The 27,962-nt window shown below is 42.6% G+C and overlaps 1 protein-coding gene across 1 annotated transcript; it reads left to right on the top strand.

The window, feature by feature from the left end:
- Positions 1-18,215: 18,215 nt before the first annotated feature.
- Positions 18,216-27,621, top strand: DYRK2 (dual specificity tyrosine phosphorylation regulated kinase 2). The gene is made up of 2 exons (XM_010227707.2): positions 18,216-18,322; positions 25,721-27,621. The coding sequence occupies exon 2, from the start codon at positions 25,739-25,741 to the stop codon at positions 27,320-27,322; it is 1,584 nt and encodes a 527-aa protein (XP_010226009.2). The 5' UTR covers positions 18,216-18,322; positions 25,721-25,738; the 3' UTR covers positions 27,323-27,621.
- The last annotated feature ends 341 nt before the right edge of the window (positions 27,622-27,962 follow it).

The following is a 27,962-nucleotide window of genomic DNA, read 5'->3' as shown; positions in this document are numbered from 1 at the left end:
CACTTAAAGATGAAAAAAAAAAGTGGTATTATGCTTACAGGTTATTATGCTTACACATGTATATTTTTTTTTTTACATTTTTACATTTAAATATATGCTATTATGCTTACACTTGCACATTTAAAGCAATCACACACAAAGGCATTTAGAATGTTCTGCAAAGTTGAGATCTTATTCAACCTCCAAAAAGGCAGTAAGAGTCAAATTTTCTTCTCAGGCTAGCAAGGAAAAGTATCTGCAAAGTCAGTGTAAATGCACCAGTATAAAACCAGTGTGAGTGAAAGAAAAGTCAGTTCTTGATGTCCACTCAGGATGGGTATAAATAGAGTGTCGATACTTTTCCTCCTGATGGTCTATGAAGACCTTGTTAACACAGTGCAATAGTGCTTGAATTGTCCTGAAACTGCGTTTCCCACTTTCAGCAGTGGACAGACGCATCGAGATTGGAGACAGGATGAAAGCAGAGCTATATTTGCTTATAATCATGCATGACCAGCTGCTCTGAAGCAGTACCAAGCCTGGGAGGGGAAGCAATGCACAGAAGTGATGAATGTGCAACACAATCTGCAATTGGAGCACATTTAAATATTGATCGCAGGCTAAACAGCCTGGAGAACTGGCTTTACCTAATAGATACTGCAATAAGGAAATGGCTGCTGATATTATGCTTATGTATATAGCACTGTTATTAAGAATTTACATGGTATTATACAAAGAGAATAGGAGTGGAGGAGTGTAAATGGTATGAAACGTCCCAGATATGTTGTCCTAGAAAAGCTAGCTCAGATTTTAGGTGCAATATGCCTAGCCTGAGAAACACGACAGAGAGATAAAAAGTCTTCAAAAACTTTGGCAGAGGCTTCATGAGCAAAAATAGAAAGTTGAAGAAAACATTGATGGTTCATGAATGCAGGGCTAATGAACAAACTGTCAATTTTACTGAAGAAAATCCATGCAGCTAAATATGCACTGAGCTACATAGCTCCCAGGCTAGCCTGTTCAGACCTCCCCCTTAAGTTTAAAAAACATATTATTTTATCAAGGCTGTATACTAAGAGCAGTTTCATTCTACAAAATGTTCGCTAAACATGTTCTAATGCTGGAGATTTACTTCTGTGAGGACCTGCTGACTTTTCAGCTGGGAGACATTTCGTTGTGTCATGCATATACTGCTCGAAGCGGTGCCATTTTCCACTGTCACTAGTATCCTCCAAGCCAAGAGCAGAGCTATATTTGGAAACATTTTTGAGCTACTAGCAGATGAACTATTTTATGTCATCCATGAAGCACAAGCAGGAAATACCCTCATCCTAAACAAATCCAGCAAAACCTTTTCCTGCAAACTACTGTTTGATATGCCCTCATTCATCGCACTTTCAGAGCTAGCCAACGGAAACAGTGGGGGCTGTTCACTACAAGGGAAGTTATCTGATTTTATCCTGTTGAAACATTGGAGAGAAAGGTGCCAAAAAACAGTGTAAGTGGGAAATGGACACTGGGGAAGAAGGGGAGGATTTTTTTTTTCCACTTAGCTATCTAAAACGTGTCAGATGAAAGCAGGCCTGTCCCCTGCTAAGGCTTCCAAGACAGGGTATGCACACTCCACTAGAGGTGCCTGTGTTTCTTCATTGATAGGCACAAGAAAATAAAGAAATTAATTTATACTAGGTATCCAGCTAAGATGTCTAATATCAGGGGAGAGTGCTACTATTGCCACTTCCCTGGTTCTGTATCAGGCAGAAACAGAGTATCTTCTGTACAGGATTTTGCAGGGTTGTGCCACAATCCAGAAACAACCATAATAAAATGATTTCCTGCAGAAGAAGCCTGTGACCATCATGAGAAAGCCACTGTATAAAGTCACAAGGCTGCTTTCCTGCATGTTTATACCCAGCTTTTCATACTGCGTAGGACCAAGCATTTTTCTTTTATACAACTGGTTTGACTTATTACCCACACAGGCTCTTTCCAAGGAAAAATCTAGTAACATGCTCCAGCCAGTTGTGCTGTTGCTTGCAGCCTTGCTGCATTGTGCGAATCCACCTCAATAGACTTCAGCACCAGAAGACCCAAGGAGGAAGAAGACCTGCAGCCAGCACTTTTGAGAAAAATCTGTCTTGAGATTTGACAGTCATAGCTTGAAGCTGAACCATCATTCCTGTACCTGTATTTCTGATAACTCTTTCAGCCAGACTTTATCCCTCATGTGGCTAGTTCCCCTCGCAGAGCAAAGTTAATAACACATGAAGGGAAAGTGATTTCTTGGTGATCACTAATACCATTAGTGTGCTCGCAAGTACTGCTCCACTCTGCAGCACAGTACTCAGACGTCTATCCCACACTTCTCCAACCTTAGGTACACTGTACCTACTTCTTATACATGAGCATGACGGGCCAAAGCCTCTAGGATTAACCCAACACTAAGCAGAACTGCGGCTCTTCCTAACCAAACACCAAGGCCGACCTTGAAGTGGGGCAGAGCCTGCCTCGACCTGGGTACCAGCCAGCAGATTCCACACATGCGACTTCCACTTGCATATGGATAAGGACGGCCTCCCTGCTTTGTCCCCAGCCTGAGGTCCTGGCTGGAGGCTGGTGGGGCGTTTGTGTGCACGGTGCTGCCAGCTGTGCCCCTGGGGCAAGGGCCTGTGGTGGGTGACCCAGCACCTCATCGTGCCCTTGGGGCCTGGGGACTTTGCTGATACCCATCAGTGAATACGGAAGGAGACCTGAGCAGTCAGGACACTGTGTTTGTTTGTTTTTTATATCTACCAGTAAATGCCTGAATGGCCTATACCATGCTATTATTTTGCAACTATCTGCTGTGAAATTATTTGTAGTTTTTGTATTACGCACACTAGTTTCTTTCTTTTGCATATCTTATTTCATTTTGCCCTATTTGCCTGTGGATACTTGCAAGCCTAATTTGTATTAACCTCCCTTCTGCTGTTGGGGAGGGTTTAATATGGTCATAAATAATGATTATAATCTCTACAAGTTTTTATTTTTCACTTCCTCAGTTCTGCAAAGTCATAAGAAGTGTCCTGAGCATACATAGGAGACTTTTCCCATTTAAGTTAAGAAACACTGGCAAGCAATATTGGTGTATTAATATACTTTTCACCTACGAACAACTTGGCTTTGAATTTCACACTTGTTTTATCCTGCATTAAAAAGAAAAAGTGCCTCTGGAAACATGGAAGAGGAAATGTTCACTGTATTTGTTCTTATTGCTCCTTTTGATTGGTTTCAGTTCATAAAAACCTATGGAAAATGTTTTTATGTCTCCTGGTACTTATATTTGCCTAAGACTGCCTCAATGTTAAATCTCAGAGAGATTTATTTTATATAGAGCAGTGGAAGAAAATAGCCATGCTATCTACTTAAATGCATTCCAAATTTCTGAATTGTACTTTTGTGGATCTTGTGCTGTTTGGAAAGATTTATTTACCTCTCTTGTCTGGAATTTGTTGAACATACATCATCTAATTATTATACAGTTACAGCATGTACATCGCATATTTGTTTGACATTTTACTCAATAGTTTTATATTGCAGCTGTGCTATACTGAATATCATATAAAATAGACATTAAAGAGAGATTGAATTCTGTATAAACTAGGATTTTATATAGTGGTTCAGCAAACACTGTTTTATAGAAACTTACATGTAAGCTCTAATCTGGGCAATATAGAACTTCTGTATTTTTCACCACTGAGCCCTGAACATAAATTTACTCACTTCATAATTTACCACCATGGTGCCAAACAGCACTGTTCCTTTCTGGGTATCACCTAGAAAATCTGGGAATCGTCCAGATTTTCTAGGAATCACACAGGAAAAAAAAAAAAAAAAAAAGTTCCACACTCTTAGTTTACATATACCTGAGCATAAATTGCTTCATCCAAAAGAACCCAAAGGCACTTCAGAAGGAACAATTTTATTAACACACATGAATAATTCCATTGGACCTGGTTTTACTCTGCCTTCTATTTTTGCAGCTGTTTATGTGTCTGATTGAGGCTAAGAAGTGCTTCCCCTCTCATCTGGGAGTATTTTAATGTGGTACTCATAATGCTGGTGTGATTAGAAATGCTGGCATGGTATCTCTAACACAGCAAAATGTAGTAGGATCATATCTGAAAAAATGTGAAGTGCAGAAGGGAATGAGCTGGTTCTAAGTTCCTGCAAAAACATCCTGTGTACATGAAATAATTCTATCTGAACAAAAGAAATTTATGGTACTCTATGTGAAGACAAGACCTTAGCATTGTTTTCAAGAGGAAATTGGCTACAATATCACAGATTCCTCTTTAATTCAAGGTAGGAGATAAAAATAATAAATGAAGTTAAGCTCAGAAATAAATGACTAGCATCTCTCTGTGTCTCTACTGTTGCTTTCTGAGTTACACACTTATTTTCTGCTATGGCTGGTGATGTCAGGTAGTTTTAATAAGATTTTTGTATGTGCTATTTTTTAATCTAGCATTGAAACAATCAGATTTTTTTTGATTGAGGAGAAGACTGTCAGTTTGTACTACACAGTCATAACCACAGTGCAAATTGCAGCCTGCAGTCAAAGTTTGATGATGTGCATGCTGGGAACAAGGAACTGAAAAAGTAAATGCTTTCTGTAATATGCTATTTATTGATCTTCAAATACTGATTATTTTTAATGAATCTAAATATTGTACTTTCTATCTACTGACCACACACAAATTATATGAAAGAGGAACTCGTGTAGCACCTCAGCCTTTGACTACTTACGTTAGGACCTGAAATTTCATAATAGAGGGCTCTCAAATCAGAAACAAAATGCTTCAGACAAGAACTGATTGCTATATTTTGAGGCTAGACAAATTTGGTCCAGAAATAAATCGAAGTGTTGTAACAATAGGAATAGATACTGAAGTACAACACATAAGACTTATGATGAATCCATGAAAATATGATTTTATTAGAAGATATTTCAAGTACTGACGTGGGGTCTGAGGAAAGAATTTGCTTTATTGAGTCCTGCATCACATAGCAGTTCATCATAGATCCATCTAAACATAAAATCTACAAATCTGCATGTTGAAACAGCTTTGAAAATCAGGACACAGATGGCTACTTGTCCTAGGTAGATGCTGAGAGAGATGGTGTAATTTAAATTTTTACCTACCGCCCAGTTTAGAGTTTCTGCTGCAGAATACTCTCTTGAGCACTTTGCAAGTCTCATCCCTCCATTTTTGACAATGTTTTCTCATATCCTTTTCTCTAGCTTGCAGTTGAGATGCTGTTGTGCAAGGTGAACTTTGAAGAGGAAGACTAGATTTGGAAGCTGCTCTTCAGCTGTCAAGAAAAATGCCTGTGGGCTGAATATAGAACGATTAATGTAGATGCAGCTGATAGACTGGTTACACTGAGGACATCTCAGCTGATCTTCAAATACAGAACAAGGACAAGACACTGATAAAAGGGCAGTGAATAGCAAAGCCTGCAGCCTTCACAGCAAGGTGAAGGAAATGGTAACGTAGAGGAGATTGCAGCTACCAGGCAGCACAGTCCTGACTAATTCTTGTCTACAGCTGTAACTGTTTCCCCTTCACCAGCTTGCTACCTACATGCAAGGGTTTTATATCTTTTTGACAGGCTCACTAGAAAGAAAAAACCTACAGGAAGATCTGAATTACCAAACAGAGCTGTCAGCTTTGTTGACACTCTAGTGTTTGTCACTCTAGTGTGACTGGGAGATTCCTGGAGCTCCAGATAGCTCACATGTCAAAAGTGAGAATGAGCCTCATGGGCCCAATCTCACAGCTTATGGAGTCTGTGATATCACCCAGCTCTCATGCAGTCAAGGTCACCATTTCTTTTAGCAGGAGCTGCTTGTGCCTGCCTGGTTCTTTCATGTTGCATCGGAAAAGGGCACCCCATATGTTCTGAGAATGTGTGCAGAAACCAACAAAGATTCCCTGCTATTCTTGAATGGAATAAGATGCCTTAAGTGTAGTGTATAGTCTTTTTAGCCATAGAGAGGCCCTTGTTCCCAAGGCTCTATTCCACAAGCATGTACGTTTATCATATCGGTCCCCAGCTCCCTCTCCTTGCTGTGCACTGACTTGGCACTAGCAGGCCATGGCCAACACTGAATTCCATAGGTTCCCTCAGTCTCATCACATCCTTCTCCTTACCACATCCTTCCCCTGCTCCTGACTTCTGGCACTATTTATATGAGCGTCAGGGATCACAAAGCCCCATAAAACGGAAGGATGGGACAGTCACAGCCTGAGGGGACAAATTCACAGGCAGACAAGGGTGGAAGGAAAGGTCAGGACCTGTCACGGATGTGCAGAGACTTTCTCCCCACAGCACTGCCAAGGAGGGAGCCCCATGGAGCCTTATTACGTGTGTTATTTTTGCCCAGGGCCCTGCAGAAATTTGTGCTTCATAGGAAACATGCAACCCTTCAAGACCAAAGACTGATTTTTTTTGCAAACTCAGTTGTATGTGCTATGAACCAGTGACTAAGAAGCAGGTATCCCATTCTCAATTTGAAACAGATTTGAATCATGTATTTTTAAAGGTTAGAGAGGCATTCTGTGGTGCCACACCACTTGGAACAGCACAAGGAAGTCTTATGTCTAACTAGACTTGCATGTAGAGCACATTTGTTTAAAGAGCTGGTTGCGCACAAGGTGACTGTTCATTCTTGATTTCCTCTTCCAGTGATTGAAAACAACAAATCAAAACAAACATAGCTTTTTTTTTCCCCCTTTTTCTTACTATGTTACTATGTCTCCCTGTACTCCCAGTATCACACTGATGGCCCTGAAGTGCAGAAGTCTTTGGTTCTTCGCAGAGCAGATATGAGCACGTGAGCAATAGAAACATAAGATTTCCAGCTCTTCCTCAATATACCCCTAATCCAATCTGACAAGATCACCTCAGAGACCCTCTTATCTCTGCAGGGAGCACCTGGAGCCCACAGAAACAAGTGCAAAGTTTCCGCTGAGCAAAGGAAATCTTGATCCCTTGATTTAATGAGAGACTTTGACTATAACAGACGGTAAGCCAGGTTTTATACCCTCGCTTTCCTGATGAGGGCTGCAATACAGGCACCCTTACATGCACCAGCACAGCCATGGCCAAGAGATTTCATATTGTCTGATCAATGTAATTTTTTAGTCACCACCTGCCTGAACACCCTTCAATTATTTTATTTTTCAAGCAATAACTAAAGACTTATGTTTTCCTAGAAAAAAATGCCATGGCTGTTCATTTACTTCCCTTCTGAAAGGAGTGTGTTGATATTGACCATTCCCACTCGGAGTGTGGGGAATTCTACGTTTGCCATAATGTCTCATATCAGATCCTTCTTCTGCTATGAGAAAAGCCATGTCAGGACGTTCCATCTGCTTCCCTGGGATCTGTATCAAAACAGAAGTTACCCACAAATTCACTTCAGGAGAAGAAAATGGCAGTCCTACCATTTTATGAGTCATATGGAAAAGAAGGACTTAGGCATAATTGCTTCTGTTTCTTTCTCTCAAGTGAAGATGACAGTAGCCTGGTTGTTTTTTCAAGCTTCTGCAGTACGCTCTTCTAGGAGAAAACAAACAAACAAACACAAAAACCCAACAGCAACCAACGAACCCTTGTATGACATGTCTGGACTAAGCTGACAAGCATACTGCATGGGTGATTTATATTTAGACCAAGGCCCAGAGGTGTCTAAAGCAATCTACTTGCAAAAGTAGAAGTTGTCATATTCTAAATCTACTCTTAAAGAAAAATGGACCCCAGTGTTATCTTCAGATTAAAATATGTAATATCAAAAGAGAGAGCAATGTGTGAGAACAAGCATGCGACGCGCAGAGTTTAGTGAGGTAGCTGTTCTCACTGTAGGATGCTTATGCTTAGAGATGAATAATCAAAGCATTTTTGTTTTAATCAGAATGACCTTAATGCAAATGACAGATGTTCTTATAGAGGTAATGATAACTGTGGTAACTGTAAACGGGTGATTTTTTGTGAATTATCTCTATCTTGTTTTTCCATGTGATATTCATTGCAGAGGTGCTGCACTGGATGCTATTTTGTGGCTTGATGTCTTCCTCATGGCAACCACATGTCCCTAGGGAATGTTCCCTGTCTTTGCCCTGTGCCAGTTCTTTATTATTTTGCAATTACTGTTGTTTCAAAGACTTCACATCACAGTGCCTGGGGAAGAGTGGAAATTAAAGAGCATCCTTGTGGGAGATTTGATTGCTTCAGGTTAGATTTTTTTCCCCTCAAACATTTCTTCTCAACTGGATGTCTGTTCAAAGATTGTCAGGTTAGATGGATAAGATGTTCTGTCAATCCTACAGTTATCCTCTCATGCAGATTTTGGTGAGTTTTACTCCAGAATAGCAAAATAAGTATTTAAATTCCTATTTAGGTCAAAATAAAGGAAGTTTCTTTATCTCTGCATCTTTGTTTTCTTAGTGTCTTTCTAAATACTTAAGGTTTTCTGTCTAGAACATGAAGCAGGGAGATGTCGTGCCTATTCCCCTAAGGATTTCTCATCATCTGCCAGTATGTGGATGGCTGTTATGAACAGCCTTCTTGCCAGAGAAGTTCATCTCCATTGCTATTAGCTCTCTAGAAATCAGCATGTGGAGCCTCTTATATGCAGCTGATGTTGTTACACCACTCCTAATGCTGTGATATATGAATATTTATCCTGAAGCTTTGTCTTCTCAAGGGAGCAATATGTTTTGATCATTTATCTTTCAATTTAAAAATAAATACATACATATATGAAATAATAATTTTCCTCTTTGGAACTTCTTTGCACTCCAACTTTGAGCCTGAAAATAAAGTGTTTGTTTTAGACTGAATGTCATGAGAAAGCCTTTGGATCAGAAATGGGCTAGATTTTTTTTTTCCCTAGGATTCGGGAAAAGCTCTGTGAAAGAAACATGTGTCATTTCTATTTGGAAGTCTTGGAAATAGCAACTGCAGCTTTTGCTAAAAGTCAAAACAGGAAAATAATAATAATAATAATAATAATAATAATAATAATAATAATAATAATAATAATAATAATGCAGCCAGCTAGAGAAGAAGTGTGCTCCATTCCTTATCAGCTCCTATGCCTCTAGTCCCTCAGTTCAGTTCCCATGGTTCTGGCAGCTCACCAAAAAGCTTTCATCTCTAAAACAAAACCAAAACAAAACCAAAAAGAGTTTGTCACACATATTTATCCTGAATTATCTCACTAAACAGTTTGAGAGGAGCATTAACTTGAAAAAAAAAAATGTCGTGACTATCTTTTCAGCAACGTATATTTCCTCTCTGGTAGGTTCAGCAGTGCTTTCCAGTTTGCTGAAGGTGTCTCAGCCAGACCTGTCCTGTGAACTCACAACACTGTCCTTGTGTTACCTCCCAGAAATAGACCTGCTAGTGTATTCTCTTCAACTGCCCTTTTAGTGACAGTTGTCACTTTGGCATCACATAAAACTTCCAGGAACAAATATACATTTTTTTCAGACACACAGAACCTTCTTACTGCCTGAATGCACCTTTATGTATGTATGTGGTTAAGGAATTCAGTCTTTCGATAATGCCGTTTTGAGGTGTCATCCCATTCAGAGGCTCTGAATTTTGTGTCAGCTTGAAATAAAGTACTATTCGAGACTGTGGAGACTCTCAAGCTACAGGTTCTCTCGCGTTGGCAAGAGGTTTGCTGTGTCTTAGTGAGCATTTGGAGTTTAGGGTGAAAGGAAAATCTTATCCAGAAAACTAACCGCCAAGATGTCACGGCAAACATGGACACCTGACTGTTGGGGAACTATTCATTTCATAGTCCCCCAGGACTAAAAAATAACTGTGGAAGGGCCTCAGTATATGGGAAGAACTGGACCCTGAAATGGACACTGGATAAATCTATCAAGTTGTGGGACAGGGGAGGAAGGACCCAGAAGAAAACGGAAAGCTGGATAAAATAACATACAGATTTAGCCAAAAAAAAAAAAAAAAAAAGATAGGCTAATTTGAAATTAATGAGCTTTCAAAAAAAGGTCAGTTTCTTTGAAAACCTCATTTTTTTTGTTTACCTACTAGTATGAGGCCCAGGTCCTTTTACCCACATGTTGCCACCAGCTGCATGTCCATTCCCCTCTGCTTCCCTGGGTTACTGATGCTCTTAAGGGGTCAAACATCAAAGACACAGGTTTTGGGGCAGAGAGGGATAGAACTAGCACGGTGCACCCAGGCAAGAAACTGTGGAAACTGATAGTGTCTCTGTTGGAATCTATTGCTGCAGCATTCACACATTCCTGTGTGTTTCCTTTCATTGCTGAAAATTAAAGATATTGGAGATACTACATCATGAAATGGGGCTGGAGAAAAGGGTCTTTATGCACGCTGTTAACATCACATGTTGCTATTTAGGCACTGACAGACAATGCTAAAATAGCAAACAAAAATAGGAGAGAGATATACCAGAAGTTGACCTAAAACAGGAAAGCACAAATGAAAGCAGCACTGAATGGAGAGATGGAAAAAAACAAAGTTCACACAACCAGGAAGTGAATGCCAGGTAAATAAAAGATAATTATGCTTTTATTTCTCAGTTTCATCCTCTTTATTCTTCCTATGTGGCTTTCCATAATCTTTTTCACGTTATCTTTCCTACTGTATATTGTCTTCCCTTCCTGCCTCTTAGCTATTTGCTGCCAGTTTTTCAGTATGTTTTCTAGTTAAAAAAATGAATCATTAACTTTCACAAACTGAAGTTAAAATCTATCTGACAAAAAAAAAATAAAATAAAAAAAGGAAAAACTCAGTCCGATTCCAAATATTGACAAAGACTTTGCACATTACATGACTAAGGATGTAGAACATAACTGTGCTATATATAGCAGTCAAAAAAAAACACTTAACAGATTTGCCCTCTCTAACTTCAGGGCAAAACAGAGTATTTGTTTTTCCTTTACTTCTTCATTTCTCTAACTCATGGTCTGTCTGGCCCAAGGAGTCATGAATTCCTCTTTGCAGCTTCAGTAGTCTGTAGTTTGGCTGAAGGCTTGAAAAAAAAACAGGCTTCTCCATTAGTTCATGGTACAGAAGGCGGCTCCACAATGACAGTGACTTAAAAAGAAAAAGAAAGAAAGAAAAGAAAAGACTATGCAGACGTCTTCAGGAGATGTTCTTCATCTGGTCAGCCCATGGGGTTGGCGAGCGCAATCTCAGTTGTATTACAGTCTCTTGGATGTATTAGAGCGTCCGTGGTTTGCGTTTGTCTGCTCTGATATCGTTTTGTAGCACCCTGTCCCAAGCACTGGGAAGAACATTGACACTCGTCTTCCTGCCACAAGGGACTGTGCTAGGCACATATTAGACCCAGCTCCAAAAGGGTAAGATTACTGTTTCGCACACAACCAGATCTGAGTTTGTAGGAAGTAACCTCTAGTTGGTAGCCTTCCTCTTTCTGAAAATTAAAAGGAAAAGAAAGAAAATAGCAGCTAAGCAAATAATGTGTTCCATGATTTAAAGCCTGGATCCTAATCACAGGCGTAACTGTATGAGCAGTCCTTTCAAAAACCCTGGGATTATTTTCACTGGGAAGGTAGTGTGCATCCTGAGATGTCCCTTTGGTCCTTCGTTTTATTTTCCTCTATTTGTAGAACATCAGTAGGAGTTCTCCTTCATTTACTTTATTTTCCAAATCACACAATGATTTTAAATTGCAATTCTCTGTATTGATTGTGGATCATTTGCATGTTAATGTGCACATTTATTATTTTAGAAAGAGATTACAAAACTACAGCTTGCATCCCATCTTCACACCATGTGTTTGCAGCTTCTTGTTCCTCTCTTCACACCCAAATGTGCACACATCTAGCAACACGGCACATCACACTGCAGTCTCAGTGAGAGGCTGGGCGTCTTGGGGTACTTCCACAGCAAAGGACCAGCAGTAAAGGTACTGTGGAGGGAATAAGGGAGCTCACCTTCTTCCCTTCCACTCCCCAGGGTAAGCGTATTCCTGCACATCTCTTCTTCCTGCCCAAATATCAGCCTGACCATCACCACTCAAAATAGTTTTTACACTCCTGGAACAAATGCAGAAGGCCGCTCATTATTGAAGTAAAATTTATCTCTGTCTTTTACACATACCATCCTTAGGAAATTTGGACAGGGACTCTTCTTTTTATGCCCATTCAACATATGTATTCTCGTGCTTTCCACAGAAAGTGAACAGAGCATTTATGCCCTGGGAAGCAGAGAGCAGAGGAACCCCCACAGCTGCCAGACAGCCTCAATTCCCTCCTAAGCAGGGCTACAGGTTCTACATCAGGTCGATTCTTTCCATGTTGCCCTAATACAAACTTTGATTACATTTTAATGAGAAAGCCCTTTCCCAGCGTGTAGCCTTAACTTTACCTTTCAGCAGGTGGCTCATGGTTTAAGTCAAAAGTCTCCATGTAAATCCTGAAAGTAGATTATATCAGTTAATAATAAAACATTCCAGCTCTGGGACTCAAACTTAATGATTCATTTTCTTTTTTTGATATTAATAAATTCTGCCTAGAGAAAGCCTGGGTGAGAAAAATAACTCTTTTTTTTTTTTTTTTTTTTTTTCCTGGATTCTGGGATCCTCTGACCCATTATCTTTTAATTATGTCTCACTTTTCTACTTCTGTGGAGTGGTGATTTTAATGATTTTAAATGAGCTTGATCACAAGGGAGTGACATATGTCATTTCCCAGTTTCAGGACATCCTGTGAGATATTTGGCTCCCTCACTCAAGGGAGCTGAGAACTTTCAGCATCCAGCAGAATTAAAACTCGGTTTGTACAAAACACCACTGTGGAGAGTAACTGGTTCCCATACACCCTTTAATGTAAAGATCCTCTCAGTTTTGCATGTGGAATAGGATGAGCAAAGATTTGGGGTTTTTACAGCTGGCACTCGCCCTCTGTGTAAACAGTTGGTTTTGAAAGTGAGTTGCCCACACAGTGGGTATAAGAAAAATTACTCTAAGTTTCTATATTGATTTTCAAGGTGATTAGAAAAGGAAACCAGGTTCAGAAAATGACAAAGGATTTAACAAGCTTGTGGTTTCTCTCTGAAATAGTTTGGTAGAAATTTTAATTATCATCTGCATAGTCACCTCTCTGCAACAGATATTTTACAAGACTTCTTTAGGACAAGTTCCCAAGTGCCAGGAGAATCAGTAGTTTTAAATGACGGTTCTGCAAGTATCTTATGTGTCTTGCTTTCATAGCTGGGGCTTCACAGATGGGATGGGAAGGGTCCACAGAAGAAGAGCTGATGGAATACTTATAATTTCCCTTTTTCCTGTTCCACAAGTTCGCTTTTTCTTTTTTTTTTTTTTTTGAGTTTATATGGAAACGTGTATCAGCAACTGAAAAGAATCAGCCACTACCAGAGTTTTTTTCTTTCTTTTTTTTTTTTTTTCCTGAGATTAGTTTTATGTCAACACTTCTCCACTGACTCCGCTGGGATTGCTTCTGCTGCATCTGGGAGGAAAACAGGACTCTTTCTCCTCACATTACCTCACATACTGGGAGTTTGCACAAAAGAATAAGCCCAATGGTCCTGTTCTGGATTCTTTTAACTTACATAGAAAATATAAAATTATATAGAAAATATGTGCATAGATTTAGAAACCTTGGCATGATCTAGTGAAAAAGGAAAACATTTTCCTTAATGTATAATTGGTCATCATTAAAATACAAATGCACTGTGAGATAATGTCCCACAAAGCAGTCGTAATAATGCAAAGATAAAAAAAAATGACTCGCATGCCTGCAGACTCTCATAGGATCTCCCACTATCCCTTCCAGATGTACTCACTGACCAGTAAGGCATCCTTTGTTTTGCCTTAGTACTGTAACAAAAGTGGTGGCAGCAGAAAGAACAAACCCTTGAACATGAGATCAAGCTTCCCCTAAGCAGAACACACACTGCAATAAAGATCAACAAGCATTTGAAGCCGGCAACCTCAGCTTTCCAGAGCCTTATGCCAATATGAATTTGTACCATCAAGCTGATTTGTGGCAGTGGTTTTCTGCACTCTTGCTCCAAATATATAACCTAATTTTTTATAATTGTATTGAGACATATTTTTTTCCTAAGCTACCGCAGATACTCTGCTGGGATTTTTTTTTTCGGGGAAGGAAGAAAGAGAGAGGAGACATAAACCTTACACATGTACCACAAAATGAAGTATGTGTTTAAGATCTGTCTGTCCTACGTGCTTCCCCCTTCACTGATAGCATTAGTATTTTCTTTATAGTTTGATCTGAAGTGCCTGTACTGTGCTCAGCAAGCTCTGCTGAAAGACTGGACTGCAGCGTACTTAGCCCTATTCATGCCCAAATTATCCACAATATATTAATGAGATCCTGGTGGTGATTGTGTTAGGCCCTCCTGAGGCAACCACTTACTGGGCTTAAGGGTTTTCTTTTAAAATACGGATTACTAGCTGAGAGAACAGGCTTGGATCTTGGTTTAATTGACAGTGAGACATATCCTAAGAGTTTTGATGTCTCAGGCTGAGATTTTAAGGTCTGCTTCACCAAAAAAAAAAAAAAAAAGGAAAAATCATACATATTTACATGGCTCAGGTCTTAAAACAATTTAAAGGCAATGCTGAGAGTGAGTATACACTGTTCTCCTTATGTGAACTCTGCTTAGTATGGGAGGATGACTACAAATTAGCATTGTGTCATTTTTACTTTATCTGTTCCAGGTTTGTCTTACCTCTCCTTTGCGCACTCCCCCCATCCCCAGTGCACGCTAGAGAGGCTCTGAGCCTGTCCTGCCTGATGGCTACACGTCTGCAGCCAGGGCAGTCTGCGAAGGCCCGTGAGAGGAGTCAGAGCACAGCAAGGCGCTGAGCAGCCCCACTCATCAGCTCGGCTTCGCACACGCGTGGCCTCCCAGGAATTCCCTGCGGGCAACCACGAGCGCTGCTGATATCGTGGGGCCAGAGATGCTGTGCGACCGACTGTCCAAGCTGTCTCATCCTACGAGCATGTACCAAGATCCTCATATAATTAAAGCCTGCTCGGGATCCACCTTGGAGAGGCTGAATGACTGTCATGAGCAATTCCACAGGGATGCTGAGGAAGCACGGTGCTCTCACAGGACAACCAGGTACCACCTGGGGCCCAAGGTACCCTGGCCAGATAGATCTCAGCAGCCCCTCAGTTTGCTCGGAATTACTGTTCACCTCTTTGTCTTCATCACAGAACAAGGCCTGACAGGATGGCTTGTGAAATACAGCGGGCTCTGTATCTCTCTGCATATTGTCTTCAATAATGCACTTTAATGTACTATGGGGTCAGAATTACTTTTAGAAAAGGTTTTACAGATTACATGTTTTATTCTAGATTATTCTCACTCTGTTTTCCTTTTAATCAAAGGAATTGATTATTTTTTTTACTTAATATTTGTGATTTAATTCATGCCAACAGTTGCTAAGTTATGTTTGGATGTGTACTGTTTCTTACCAGAGGATGATACCCTCAAAAGTCCAACCTGCCTCAACAAGACACTTCCTTGATTTTCCATCAGAGCAAGTAACCTTCTTGCTGCATCTGCACCTGCAACCGCTCACCCCTTTGCCACCATCCTTTGGTGGCTGCTGTGGTGCACGACCAGCACAGATCGAGTCTCACTGGCACCTTCCAGTATGCAGCATATGGCATATGATCAACTGATCAACTGGGAAAAAAAAGGTTTTAAATAATTCTCTCTCAAAAAAGCCCAAAACAACAACTATAACAAAAAAGCTTTGATGATAATACTTTGCAGAGCACCCTGCAAGCAGTCATGAACACTCAGTTTGCAAGAAAGAGAAGTCTAATCTGTCATGAGGGGTCAAGTCACACTTTTAGGTAATAAAAGCCATGGGAGCAGGAAAATAAACCAAGAAAAGCCCTGATTCACTTTCCCTCTAGTTTCTGAGCACCGCACATTTTCTGCTGTCAGGTGTCCAATATGTATTTCTGTGCTGGGAACTGAACTCTGTTGCTCTCATCTATGTGTATGTCGACTGCTCTGGCAAGTGCTGATATGTTCAGCTGGCCAGTATCAGACAGCAAAAAGTTGTATGGCCACTCAGCATGACATAGTTCAGATTCCTGAGTACAACACTTGGCATGAAAGAATTTAATCTTTGCTTTGTCTTGAGTATTTAGGCGTGGCTTTTTACTATTTTTGCTTCTTTGCAGATCTGCACCTAGGCTTTCTGGAGAAAGCTGTTAAGGACCTATGACTTTGACAGAGAAGACACTTGTGGTGATGATGAAGTCAGAACTCTTGCTAGCCCTTTGGAGACATCAGTTGTGATCAACTTCCATTTTTCCTATATGCAGCGAATGTGAACAGTTCTCCTTCCTTACACTAGGACAGCTTTGTCTTTTTCTTGACCATTCTTTGGACATTTAAGGCACCATAAAAAGAACAGCAACAGTCTCCCAGCGCTTGTCACCCAGGTGCTTCCCACGTGCCTGCACTGTTTGACAGGAAGGAAAATGACAGGAAAACGTTGAGAGTGATCAGAAACCAACATTTATACACCTGGCAATGAGTGGGAAGGGACATCTGGAGCGCCTGTGTGTCTGTGGGAGAATATTGTGGCAGACAGACTTGGCTCTCTGCTACAGCACAGGGAAAAGAGGAGGTGGGTGTGGGCGGGAAAAGGTATGATTGGTGTCTCCGAGCTTCAGGAGGGCTGGGGAAATTGTTTACTTCTTTGTACCAGCACAGGAAACGTCTTTGTTTATGCATCTATCTTGTGGCAGTGAGTCTGGCTCGCCCACAGCAGGGATGGAGAACTGGAGCTGGATTTCTTTTTATATGTATTTTTCAGCCTAGGCATTGGGAAAGGGGAGATTTATTTTTCATTTTTCAAGTCTGTCTACATATCTACCAGCTGTTTCGAAAAGGAAAATATGTGCAATCTGTACAGATATCCAAAGGAAAAAAAAAAAAAAAAGAAGCACTGAGCTTGGGGTGGGGTGGGGGGGGTCATCATTTCAGTGCTGTCCTGGGCTCAGCAAATGTTCATATATCTATTTTTGGTGCTAATGACGCTCAGGCCGACAAAACCAGGAATCCAAAGCACCATAAAGGACCTTTTATATGGGGGAAACCACCCCCCACCTCCCTCACCACAGACAGCGCCACTTCCAAACGGTGGCCCTTCCAACCGGGCTCTTTGCCCTCAGTTGTTTTTATTCTATTTTTCGAAGTTTTCTCCCCATTCCGCCGCCGCCCCCTCGCGCCGCCCGCCTCAGGGCGGCCCCGCGCTCCCCGCGCACACGGGCGCGCGGCCGCCAAGATGGCCGTGGCCGCGCGGGGCGCCCGTTGGGCGCGCGGGGCCGGCGGCGCCCGTTGGGCGGGCGGGCGGCGGGGAGCGCCCGTGCGCGGCGCGGCGGCCCCGCGGCGGCGGAGCGGGGCGGGGAGCGCGTGAGGCGGCGGCAGCAGGGGCGGGGACTGGTCGCCGCTCGCCCCGTTCCTGCGGCAGCAGCAGGAGGAGGAGAAGGAGGAGGCGGAGGGAGGGCCCTGCCCGGCCGCCTCCTCCTCCGCGCGAGGCGAGCGCGGCGCCCGGCGCGGCGGAGCGAGCAGGGGATGCGCTTGGCCCGGGGGCTGCGGCGACGGCGGCAGGAGGAAGAGGAGGCGGCGGCGGCGGCGCGTTGGAGGGTCCGCCCGGCGGGCCCGGGGCGCGGGGGATGCGCCGGGGGGCATGGCCGCCCCCGGCTGTAGCTGATCGGCGGGGCGAGGCGGCGCGGCGAGGCCCGGCGGCGGCGGCGAGCCGCCCTGACATGCGTTTGCCCCCGCCCGCGCTCCAGCGGCCATGTTAACCAGGAAAGCCTCGGCCGGCGCCGCCGGCGCTGCCTACGCGGCCGGTAAGCGGAGGGCGAGGGCGCCGCGCGGGGAAGCGGCGGCAGGAGGAGGGAGGGCGGGAGGGCGGGCGGCCGGGCCGCCCCGCGGCCTCGCAGCCGCCGCGGGGCCGCTGCCCGCGCAGACAATGAGGCGGGCGCCCCCCGCGGCGGGGCCCGGGCGGGGGGAGTGCCAAAAAAAAAAAAAAAAAGGGGGTGAAAAAAAGTGTTTTTTTCGCGGGTGGGGGAGGCGGGTTTGGGTGCCCGGCCTCACCGCTGTGCTCTCCGCAGGCCGGGCCGCCGAGGGCGGCCGCCCGCTGCAGTCTTCCCCCGGCGCCGGAGCCGCGCTGCCGCGGGCCGCGGCCGGGACGGGGCCGCCGCCGTCGCCGCTCGCACTGCCGCCGCTCCGGGCCAGCAACGCCTCGCACACGGTGAGCCCGGCCGCGGCGGGCAAGCAGCCTGCAAGCACCGCGCACCGCGGTGGGGTGAATCCCGCTCGGCTGCAGGCGCGGGGTTTGCCCCCGGGATAAGCCCGGTTGGCCTGAACGCGAGCTTGCCTTCCCGTTCTGGGCTGTCTCACGTTATCCCCCGCTCCCGGCTAATCCAGTGGGAATGAAACTTCCCGAGTTATGGCACTATATATGGATGAGAGAGGGTATCTCTGCCCTGAAGGCATGACAGGCTGTCGTGTTAATGCTAAATATCTGAAATTTTTACTGCATGTATTTCCTTTTGAATTATGAAAGATTTGATACTCGCCCTGAATGGCATGGATGGCATGCTTTTCTTGGAATTAACAAGTTCTTCGTGGATGCTCGCATACTATCTTGGTAAACATATGGCAGAGCTTTAAATGGTAATGTGATTATGGGCTAGTAGAAGGTGAAACTATGTATTTAGATATTAGTGTTTCCAGTGGCTTTCTGTGTAGCTTCAGGGGTAGAAGCATCTTACTGGAATCCATTTATAGGAAGAATTGGCTTCTATTTAAAAATCCGAGTATATGTACAGTGTTTTCAAAAAATAATGATGAATATTCTGCAAATTCAAGCTGCGCCTGCATGCTCAGTGTCGGTGTCACTGCATATTTACGTAGCTATGGTATAGATCTGTGTCAGTCATTAATACCAAAGGCCAAAGCTGTCACATTATCATATCAGCTAAGGGTTGGTTGATTTTTAGAACTGAGAAGGCAGTTTAATTTTTCTTCAAACACAGAAAACAGGCATAGTACGAACAGCTTCATCATGAAGCCGTCTGCACAGGCAGATGAGCCCACCGCTAACAGAACCCAGACTTGATTTTGGCTTTGTGAAAATGGGCCAGTTGTATACCTGGAACTGTTTAATGATTTTGAAAGTACAGACCCTTGATATTACTATACGTATATGTGTGTGCATATATATTTATATAAGATATGTGAATATAAAAGCACATATATAGAGGAAGTATTTATGAAAGCATGTAAAGGAGATCAGGCATTATGTTGCTGTGTTTCCGGTATTTTATATTTTTATGAGTGCATTTATTCATGCATATTGTGTAAGCATGTGTGTGTGTGTATACACACATATATAAAGTGATAAAAGTATTTCTGGAAGCACACAAGGGTGATCAAGCATTATATTGCTCTGTTGCAAGTCCCTCTAGATGTGGATTGCTGTAAACTCTGCCTTTCCTTTGTCGTGCAGGTTCTGTTATACAGTATTTATTTAGCCTTAAGTACTATTGTAGAAATACCTCAGATTGCATCTCTGAATTTTGTAGGTCAGTATCTCATGCTTGGCTATCATAACTTTTTGTGGTAAGGATCACATGTGACATCAGAATGATGGATTTTAACCTAAAAAAAGATTGGTTATGTCTGTTATGTGAACTTCAGGCCTAGTGACCTCAGCTGACACTGACTGATTGAAAGCGCTAATTTTACATCCCACTACTTCCTTTGATTTGGACTGGTTTAAAATGGAATATTTAGTTTTCTTAAACCATTTTCCTTCTCTGCGTTCATTTGCTTAATTGTTTTCATCTCTGTTGTGTCTATGTGGCCTCTATAATACCTAATAATGTAAACAGTTTTCCTCTTTTGTCTTTCAAACTCGCAGAAGGTATAGTTTGCAGAATCAGTAGAACTTTCTTGTGGTGAGCTGTGCATGGGTGCATTGTGAAGAAATACGTGAATTGTGAAGAAAGAGTGAAATTGAAGAGTTTTGTATTTAAGCTAAGGAGTTTTTTTCTTCTAATTCTGATGAGAAGAAACCCACTGTTCTTCTCTTGCAGAGTGAATTATGTTGTTTAGCCTCAGCTCCAGTGAAATTGTTGTCTGCTGCTTTCCAGTGAAGTGTCATTGTTCAGTTTGGTGTAGCAGCATGGGGAGAACAGGAGAGATGCTGTCTTGCAGAGGCTTCCTACAACAGGGCAGAGGTTTTGGCTGCAGGCTCTGCAATCACAGCAACCTTTGTTGCTAAGCAGTCTGTTGTGTATTGTACCAGGGGAAGGTTTTGTTTATTTTTAAAAATCTGTGGCTTTGTCCAGGCTTTTTTTTATTTATTTTATTTTAATTAATTAATTAATTATTTTTTGTCCATTTCTATCCCTGACTTTATTCTTTGGGTTGCTTGTAATGGAAAACATGAGCTGCTTTCCAAACCCTTGTCCTCCTTGCTTTCCTCTTCAAAATTACTGCTTTTTCTTTTGAAGCCTTAAGTTCTTCCTTGACAATTGGAACCTTTTCCTGCCCACTCTCCCCTGTTCCATCCTGGTGTTCTTGCCTGACATGTTGCTGCAGAGATTATCTTGCTCGCCTGCTGCTCGGCTCGTGTAAATCCCCACCCATCTGCGAGTCCCTCTCCCAGACGCTTTCTTGTCTCTGTTTTCTGCCCACCTTCATATCCACTCTCTCTTACTTGGCACCTATCCCTGCACTCTGCATTCTTCCTGTTTCTCCTGCAATAAAACAGTCTCAATCTTTCTCTCCTCCTGCCTACGACTGTAACAACATCCCATTTACAGTGCATGATTCAGTGCTCCGCTACAAGCTTTTTTAGGGCTTAAAAATGTCTCTACACAGCTCTGTTTCCTCTTGCCACTAGTTATGAGTGTCTACCCATGTGTTTTTGCATCAATTGTTCACTAATCTTAAAATGAAATAATTAGAAATAGCCTCCATTGCAATAGAACAGACATTCCTGGACTGTGTCACCTGAAGATCCTAGTGGCTTGTGTGGTGTGTGCATCTGCTTTAGAGCAGCTAAACAAAGAAAGTATCTTCCTCCTATCCGGTGCTTTCATGTAACAATTGGTGCCATAAAAATGCTATGACTTGGGTGGAAATAGCTGTACTTACAGTTGTGACCTGGACTTAGGTTTCTTTGCGTGTTTCCTTTTTTATTACCTAAAAATGTTGTGTAGGGGGAATATGAAGCTAGTTAACATTTTCCAAGGCTCCTGGAATGTGGAACTCCAGCAGTTGGAGTGACAGTGCTATGGGAGCTGTGCTGTATTTGGACACATCTCTCATATATGTGCACATCAGCTTCCCCAAAAGGCTGGATTTTGTGATGTGTCCCTGGAGTACTAAAACTCACTGCACATGCGCAGCATAGTTCTGACAGGAGCAGAAATATTTGAGAAACTGCATTACTACTGGGATGTGGTTCCAGTTCTGGAAATATTTGTAACATAAAGTCAAAGATTACTTTTTCAAAACTCAACTTACGTGCCCCAGGTATACCAGCAGCAGAAAATCCAAATGGGGTGTTCTGACTGCAGCTCTTGTTGTGCACAAGCTCTGTAGAGCAAGGTTAGTCTTTTTAGATGTGTGAAACCCATACTACTAGGGAAACCATTATGATAATTCTGCATTATTTTTTATCGTGCTAATTAGCAGCTATTTTTAGTGCTGAACACAAAAATGCTGCTGAGTTCATTTATTAGGGTAAAAGAAAAGCCTTTCGTACATGTGTTCAGGCTGTGGTGAGCAACATAAGCAATGAAGCAAGCTGCACCTGACACTTTGTGTGAGACACAGCAGGGCTGAAATGGGTGTACTCAGAAATATTCCAAGAAAAAGGGCTTATAGTTTTTTTTTTTTTTTTTTTGTAATTAACTTAGCATTTTGTAAGGTTGTGAATTTTACATTACGAATCATTTTTTATCAGGATGGACTCAATTGCATGCTACTGCTCTGTTGTTCCAATTCTGCAGTGTAGATATAGTAAGTTACTGCTGTGCATTTGTCCCCTTTTCTGAAAAAAAAAGCTATTTGTGCTATTTTTTTCCCTAGTGTCTCTAATTTAAGATATAGGTGAATGTTTTTATCATAACCATCTGCTTATATAAACTGAGCAAACAAAAATTCAACAAAATTATAGCAGCCATTTTGAAGTTATGAAAGACTACAGAGAAAAAATGCTGTAACATTTGCTGTTTTATAATTGATGTTGCCAGATGATTCAAATAGATGAGTTCTTTGAGTTTAAGCTTATCTGTTACTTCAGTATGCTTTAGTGAGACACGTGTGCTTCAGTAAGTTTTTGAAGATGTGTGCTATAAAGATATGTAAATCTTGGAAGGTGTAGATGAGCCTGAGCATGGGCAGTAAAATACAATGGTAAGCTGCATAAGTGCATGCATATTTTTAACTGCATAGATCTTTAGTTCTGGAGTTTGCAGGCCTTTCTGTAGAAGCAGAAGGTTTATAAACCTCTCTGGGGCTTATGGTTTCACACGAAAACTGATAGAGCTTGTGTGGACTATGAGTAGTTTAGTACTGGAGTAGGAAGACTACGGGTCTGTGTAGCCTCCCAGGCCCATGAGCTGCGGTTTAGGGAACCTGCAAGCGCCTCTGGTGAAATTTGTGGAGCTGTGATCAGTGCAAGCCTAGACGTGATGCCCACTCAGACCCCCAGGGCACAGAAGTGGAGAGTGCAGTGATGAGCTGGTGAGAGCTCAACCCTCTGCTCATGCCGACTGGAAACAGAAGAGTTGTGCAGGCAGGACCATGAGATGGGGCAGCTTCATTCTGCAGATTGACTTTCAGGTCATGATGTGTCCGTTGCATCTGAAACCCTGCTGGGGTTTTGAAGGGAAGAGTGAGCTCCATTGCCCTGCGCTGCTCTTGGGATAGCGGCTGGGCTCATTCCGTGTCTTTTCCCACAAAGAAGTCTAGTACGACCGTCTGCATCTGCATTTGCTTTCTCAAGCAGCAGCTGAGTGGAACTGCCCAAACCAGCCGCTGTGGGTTTGAGTGAAGCTTGGATAATGCTGGTGACTTCGTTGTGCTGCTTGGGAAAAAATTAATAAAATAAAGCACCCCGAGCAGCTGGCAAATCCGCAAGGCTGCCTGAAGGTGCAGAAAGCAGAGCTGTGTTGTTCAAGTTTTGCAAATGTCTTTGCAAACGTGTTCTTAGGAGAAATAAATCTTTAGTCCCATCTGAGGGTGGATAAATGTTTTCTTTTTTTTCCCAAGTCCCAATACAAGGCAAATAACTGAGATTTGAACAAGCGACCGCATCTATTGAAACATTTGCTGCTTAGAAAGTGTAGAATATAGTTAACTCTGAAAACGGATGACTCAGCTGAAAAAATAAAATTAATTCAAGTTGTCAATAAGCACTTGTATTAAGAAATTATAAGAGATGTATTTTTCCTTGTGCTCTTGCTTCCTCACCCCCTGTATGCTAGTATTGTCTGCTCCCAGTTTCTGCAGGTACCTTCTGCTTTGTTGTTGAACGAACACTGCAAAAGAAACCTTTGTTCCTGGAAATTATTGGCTTGAGTACTTGCAGGCTTTGCAGTTATGTGTTTCTTACTTCTGCTTCCTTGTGTGTTTCTTACTTGCACAGTTTTGCACTTCGGCATGCGTTGAGCATCCCAGCACATTGTGATAACTAGATCATTCCTTTCGAGCTAAATCCTGTGGCAGCTCTTGGGACAGAGGTCTCTTTTGCTCGGTAAAGGATAGCTGCTAGCAAGGCAACACAGCAATGCACTTCAGTTGACCTGAAGGAATTCCCTGCAGACATGATAGGCTCCTTAAATCCCCTTGATGATATAATTCCCTTTGCTTTTGAGACATCAGACCAGGAAGGCAATGAGTGTCAATATCCTATATATCTCCACTGCGCTTAAATGTTACAAGCTCCCTTTGCTATGAATTGACAGTGTGCGGAAGCCGTTTTTATGAGATTGATCAAATTTGATAGCATGAGCCCAAATTGCTCTGCAAATAAACATGCACTGAAACCACAGTGGTGAAATAACAGACCAGTTATTCAACCTGAGTCCAAATGGAATCAGAAGAGCAGTGAACTCGGCAGAGCTCTGGTTCTTATGTTGTGTGAGCTGTAAATTTCAAAGTACCATCCAGAGCTGAAGTTGGTGTCCAGCTGGCGGCTCCTAGGAACAAGTTACTGAGTTTAGAAAAACATGCTTTTGTTGTGTCAGAGTGGTACCTTAATAGAAGCACAAAGTATGTTAGACTCTGCCCTGCACATGTTAGTATGTTCTCATGAGGAAGCATTTCTGCAGTTGCAGCTCATATCAGAGCACATGACTGACATTTTCTTGTTTAATTTCAGCATTTTTAGTGAACAATGTGTATGTTTTCTTTAGATGCATAGAGAAAATAAGGTTCAGATTAAAAGTAATTTTGCTTCTGGCTTGATCATCTGCTGACAGTATCAGTCAACTTTTGCTTAGTAATTTGGCATAGATATTAAGGCTGGTGAATCAACTGAAGAGACAGCAGGGGAAGTCTCCCCATGTTTGTGTTAAGACCAGGCTGTAAAGACAGTAATTATCCTCTACGTTAGCGCAAGTGAGGAATTCTGAAGATAACCATTTTAGTTGCAAGTATATGTTGGTACATTCCTTGTTTCTCCTTAAAAATAATGTTTTGTGCAATAGCTGTTTTTACACCCCAGTGCTTCCAGTGTTTCATTGCTTGAAAATGTTGAATGCTTCTGTTTATTCCCTTGTGAAGACTGCCAAGAGCAAATAAAAATTCTAGAATAAACTGATACTTTTCCCTCCCTTTAAACGAAGCTATTTGGATGGTCTTCAAGGCAGAGATTTTATTTCCCTCCAAATCTGAATCAGGCCCTAAGGCTAATATTGGTAGAAGTTGTTGTAAAACTGTTTTGGCAAGCGGCTAATGAACTTGTGTTTCACTGATTTCAATGCTTTGCTGTGTAGTGTCTATCTTGATTACAAGCAGCAAATGGCATCTCTTAAACTTAAGAAGTGTCCAGGCTCTTCCTGTGCACATCACAGCACTTTTCCCTTGACTTAAAATCATATACGGCATTTCAATGTATAGTAAATTTTGGAATTAGTTAAATGCTTGATTTCTAGGAACAGGTGACTAGGAGAGCTTTAGTTGTAAAAATTCTTCAGGAATTATATATAGGTCTCAAGCCCAAGTACTGCTGCTACTTTGTTCTATGAGTTTTGCTTTAGTATCCCTCCAGCAGATTTATTCACTTAATGGACTGGTGCCTCACAGGTTCTTTGGAGAAACTGTTAGCTTATGATAGTAGCACATCTGTGATTGCTTTGTTGCAAACATTTTACTTAGAGAGTCATGAAAGTGGCATTAGAGAGGCAAGTATGCTAAAAGCATAGTGACAACTAGCCGTATCCTAGCATATTAGCTGCATTTTTTTAATAAGACCTGTATTTTTTAAAATAAGCTGTAACAACTGGCTTCTAGGAAAGTGTTTAGTTTTTGAGGTGGTTTAGGCAGAGTAGTGGGTTGGCAAAATGCATGATGAAATGAAGAGTTCCTGCCTTCTTATAACTGGAAATGTGTTTGTTCTCCATTGTAGATCGGAGGCAATAAGCACATGATGAACGAGCACCTCCATGTGAGTAGCCACGGACAAATCCAGGTTCAGCAGCTGTTCGAAGACAACAGTAACAAGAGGACGGTTCTGACGACGCAGCCCAATGGACTTACAACGCTTGGCAAGTCTGGATTGCCAGTGGTTCAGGAGAGACAGTCGGAGAGTTCTCACAGACGACAAGGAAGCTCCAGCTCTTTAAAAGCTGCGGATGGGACGGGGAAAGTGAAAGCCTCCGTTATGACACCAGAGCAGGCAATGAAGCAATACATGCAAAAATTAACAGCTTTCGAGCATCATGAGATTTTCGGCTACCCTGAAGTGTACTTTTTGGGTCCAAATGCGAAGAAGCGGCAAGGTGTGGTTGGTGGTCCAAACAATTGCGGGTATGATGATGACCAGGGGTCTTACGTGCAGGTACCCCACGATCATATTGCATACAGGTATGAAGTCCTGAAAGTTATAGGAAAAGGAAGCTTTGGGCAGGTGGTGAAGGCCTACGATCACAAGATGCATCAGCATGTGGCACTAAAAATGGTGAGAAATGAAAAGCGTTTCCACCGCCAAGCTGCGGAAGAAATTAGGATCCTGGAGCATCTCCGGAAGCAAGATAAGGATAACAACATGAATGTTATTCACATGTTGGAAAACTTCACATTCCGCAACCATATCTGCATGACATTTGAATTGCTGAGCATGAACCTGTATGAGTTAATAAAGAAAAACAAGTTTCAGGGCTTCAGCCTGCCTTTAGTCCGCAAGTTTGCCCACTCAATTTTGCAGTGCTTGGATGCTTTGCACAAAAATAGGATCATTCACTGTGACCTTAAACCGGAGAACATTCTGTTGAAGCAACAGGGTAGAAGTGGTATTAAAGTGATTGATTTTGGCTCGAGTTGTTACGAGCACCAGCGTGTCTACACCTACATTCAGTCACGTTTTTACCGCGCGCCTGAAGTCATCCTCGGTGCTCGCTATGGGATGCCCATAGATATGTGGAGCTTGGGGTGCATTCTAGCAGAGCTTCTCACCGGGTATCCGCTTCTACCCGGGGAAGATGAAGGAGACCAGCTGGCGTGCATGATTGAGCTCTTGGGCATGCCTTCCCCCAAACTCTTAGATTCGTCCAAGCGAGCCAAAAACTTTGTGAGCTCTAAGGGTTATCCCCGCTACTGCACCATCACCACCCTGTCCGACGGCTCCGTGATCCTCAACGGCGGGCGCTCTCGAAGGGGAAAGTTGCGCGGCCCGCCGGAGAGCCGCGAGTGGGGCAACGCGTTGAAGGGATGTGATGATCCCCTGTTCCTAGACTTCTTAAAACAGTGTTTAGAATGGGATCCTGCTATCCGCATGACGCCCAGCCAGGCGTTGCGGCATCCCTGGCTAAGGAGACGCTTACCAAAGCCTCCGACCGGGGAGAAGGCCTCGGCAAAGAGAATTGCAGAGAGCACTGGTGCTATAACGTCGATTTCCAAGTTACCTCCGACTTCAAGCTCAGCTTCAAAACTGAGGACTAATTTGGCACAGATGACAGATGCCAACGGAAATATACAGCAGAGAACAGTGTTGCCAAAACTCGTTAGCTGAGTTTGAAAAACCCAATGCTGTTAATACGAGAGATACAATGTGGCTGAGCCTTATTTGTATGAAAAAGTAGCTCAGATTTGTGTTTTTATTTGCTCAATAACTTTATTCATTTGTATCTTTCAGCACTCATTTTAAACGTAAGAAATGTTGATTTTGTTTTTATAAAAATATGGGGACAATGCTTTAAGTTTTTATACTTATTTTTTAAGATGTTTGTCTTCTACAGTACAACTAGCCTTACTGTAACACAGTGTGACACAGTAATAAACATCAGTGGCAGGCCACTGGTTACAACGTGACTGTCATGCATTACAACGTGGTGTCAAAGGTATAAACCTTTTTCTTCCATGGTTCATCTTAGGTTTCGCTTGGGGTGAGTGTGTTTGACTGTACCTTCTGGAGCTTACAGGTACAGGCCTGGATCCTGCAGACACTCATGCCTGGGCCTGGCCTGACTCCAGGGAGAATACTCAAGTACAGTTAAGCACCTGTAAAACTGTTACTTTGAAATAGAGCCATAGCATGTAATACTGTCATTTTCTGCCTGGGAGCCCAGAGAAAGTGGTGCCACTTAGTAATGACACCTTCTATGAACGCTTTCTCTGTTTGGAAGAAAAGAAGCTCCAGCCCCAAACATGTT

The sequence above is a fragment of the Tinamus guttatus genome, unplaced genomic scaffold, assembly GCF_059628265.1.
Source record: "Tinamus guttatus ecotype Peru unplaced genomic scaffold, ASM5962826v1 Tinamus_guttatus_pri_ptg000171l, whole genome shotgun sequence".
NCBI classification, from domain to species: domain Eukaryota; kingdom Metazoa; phylum Chordata; class Aves; order Tinamiformes; family Tinamidae; genus Tinamus; species Tinamus guttatus.
Note: the sequence above shows the minus strand (reverse complement) of the source record. Positions and strands in the feature narration are given on the sequence as shown.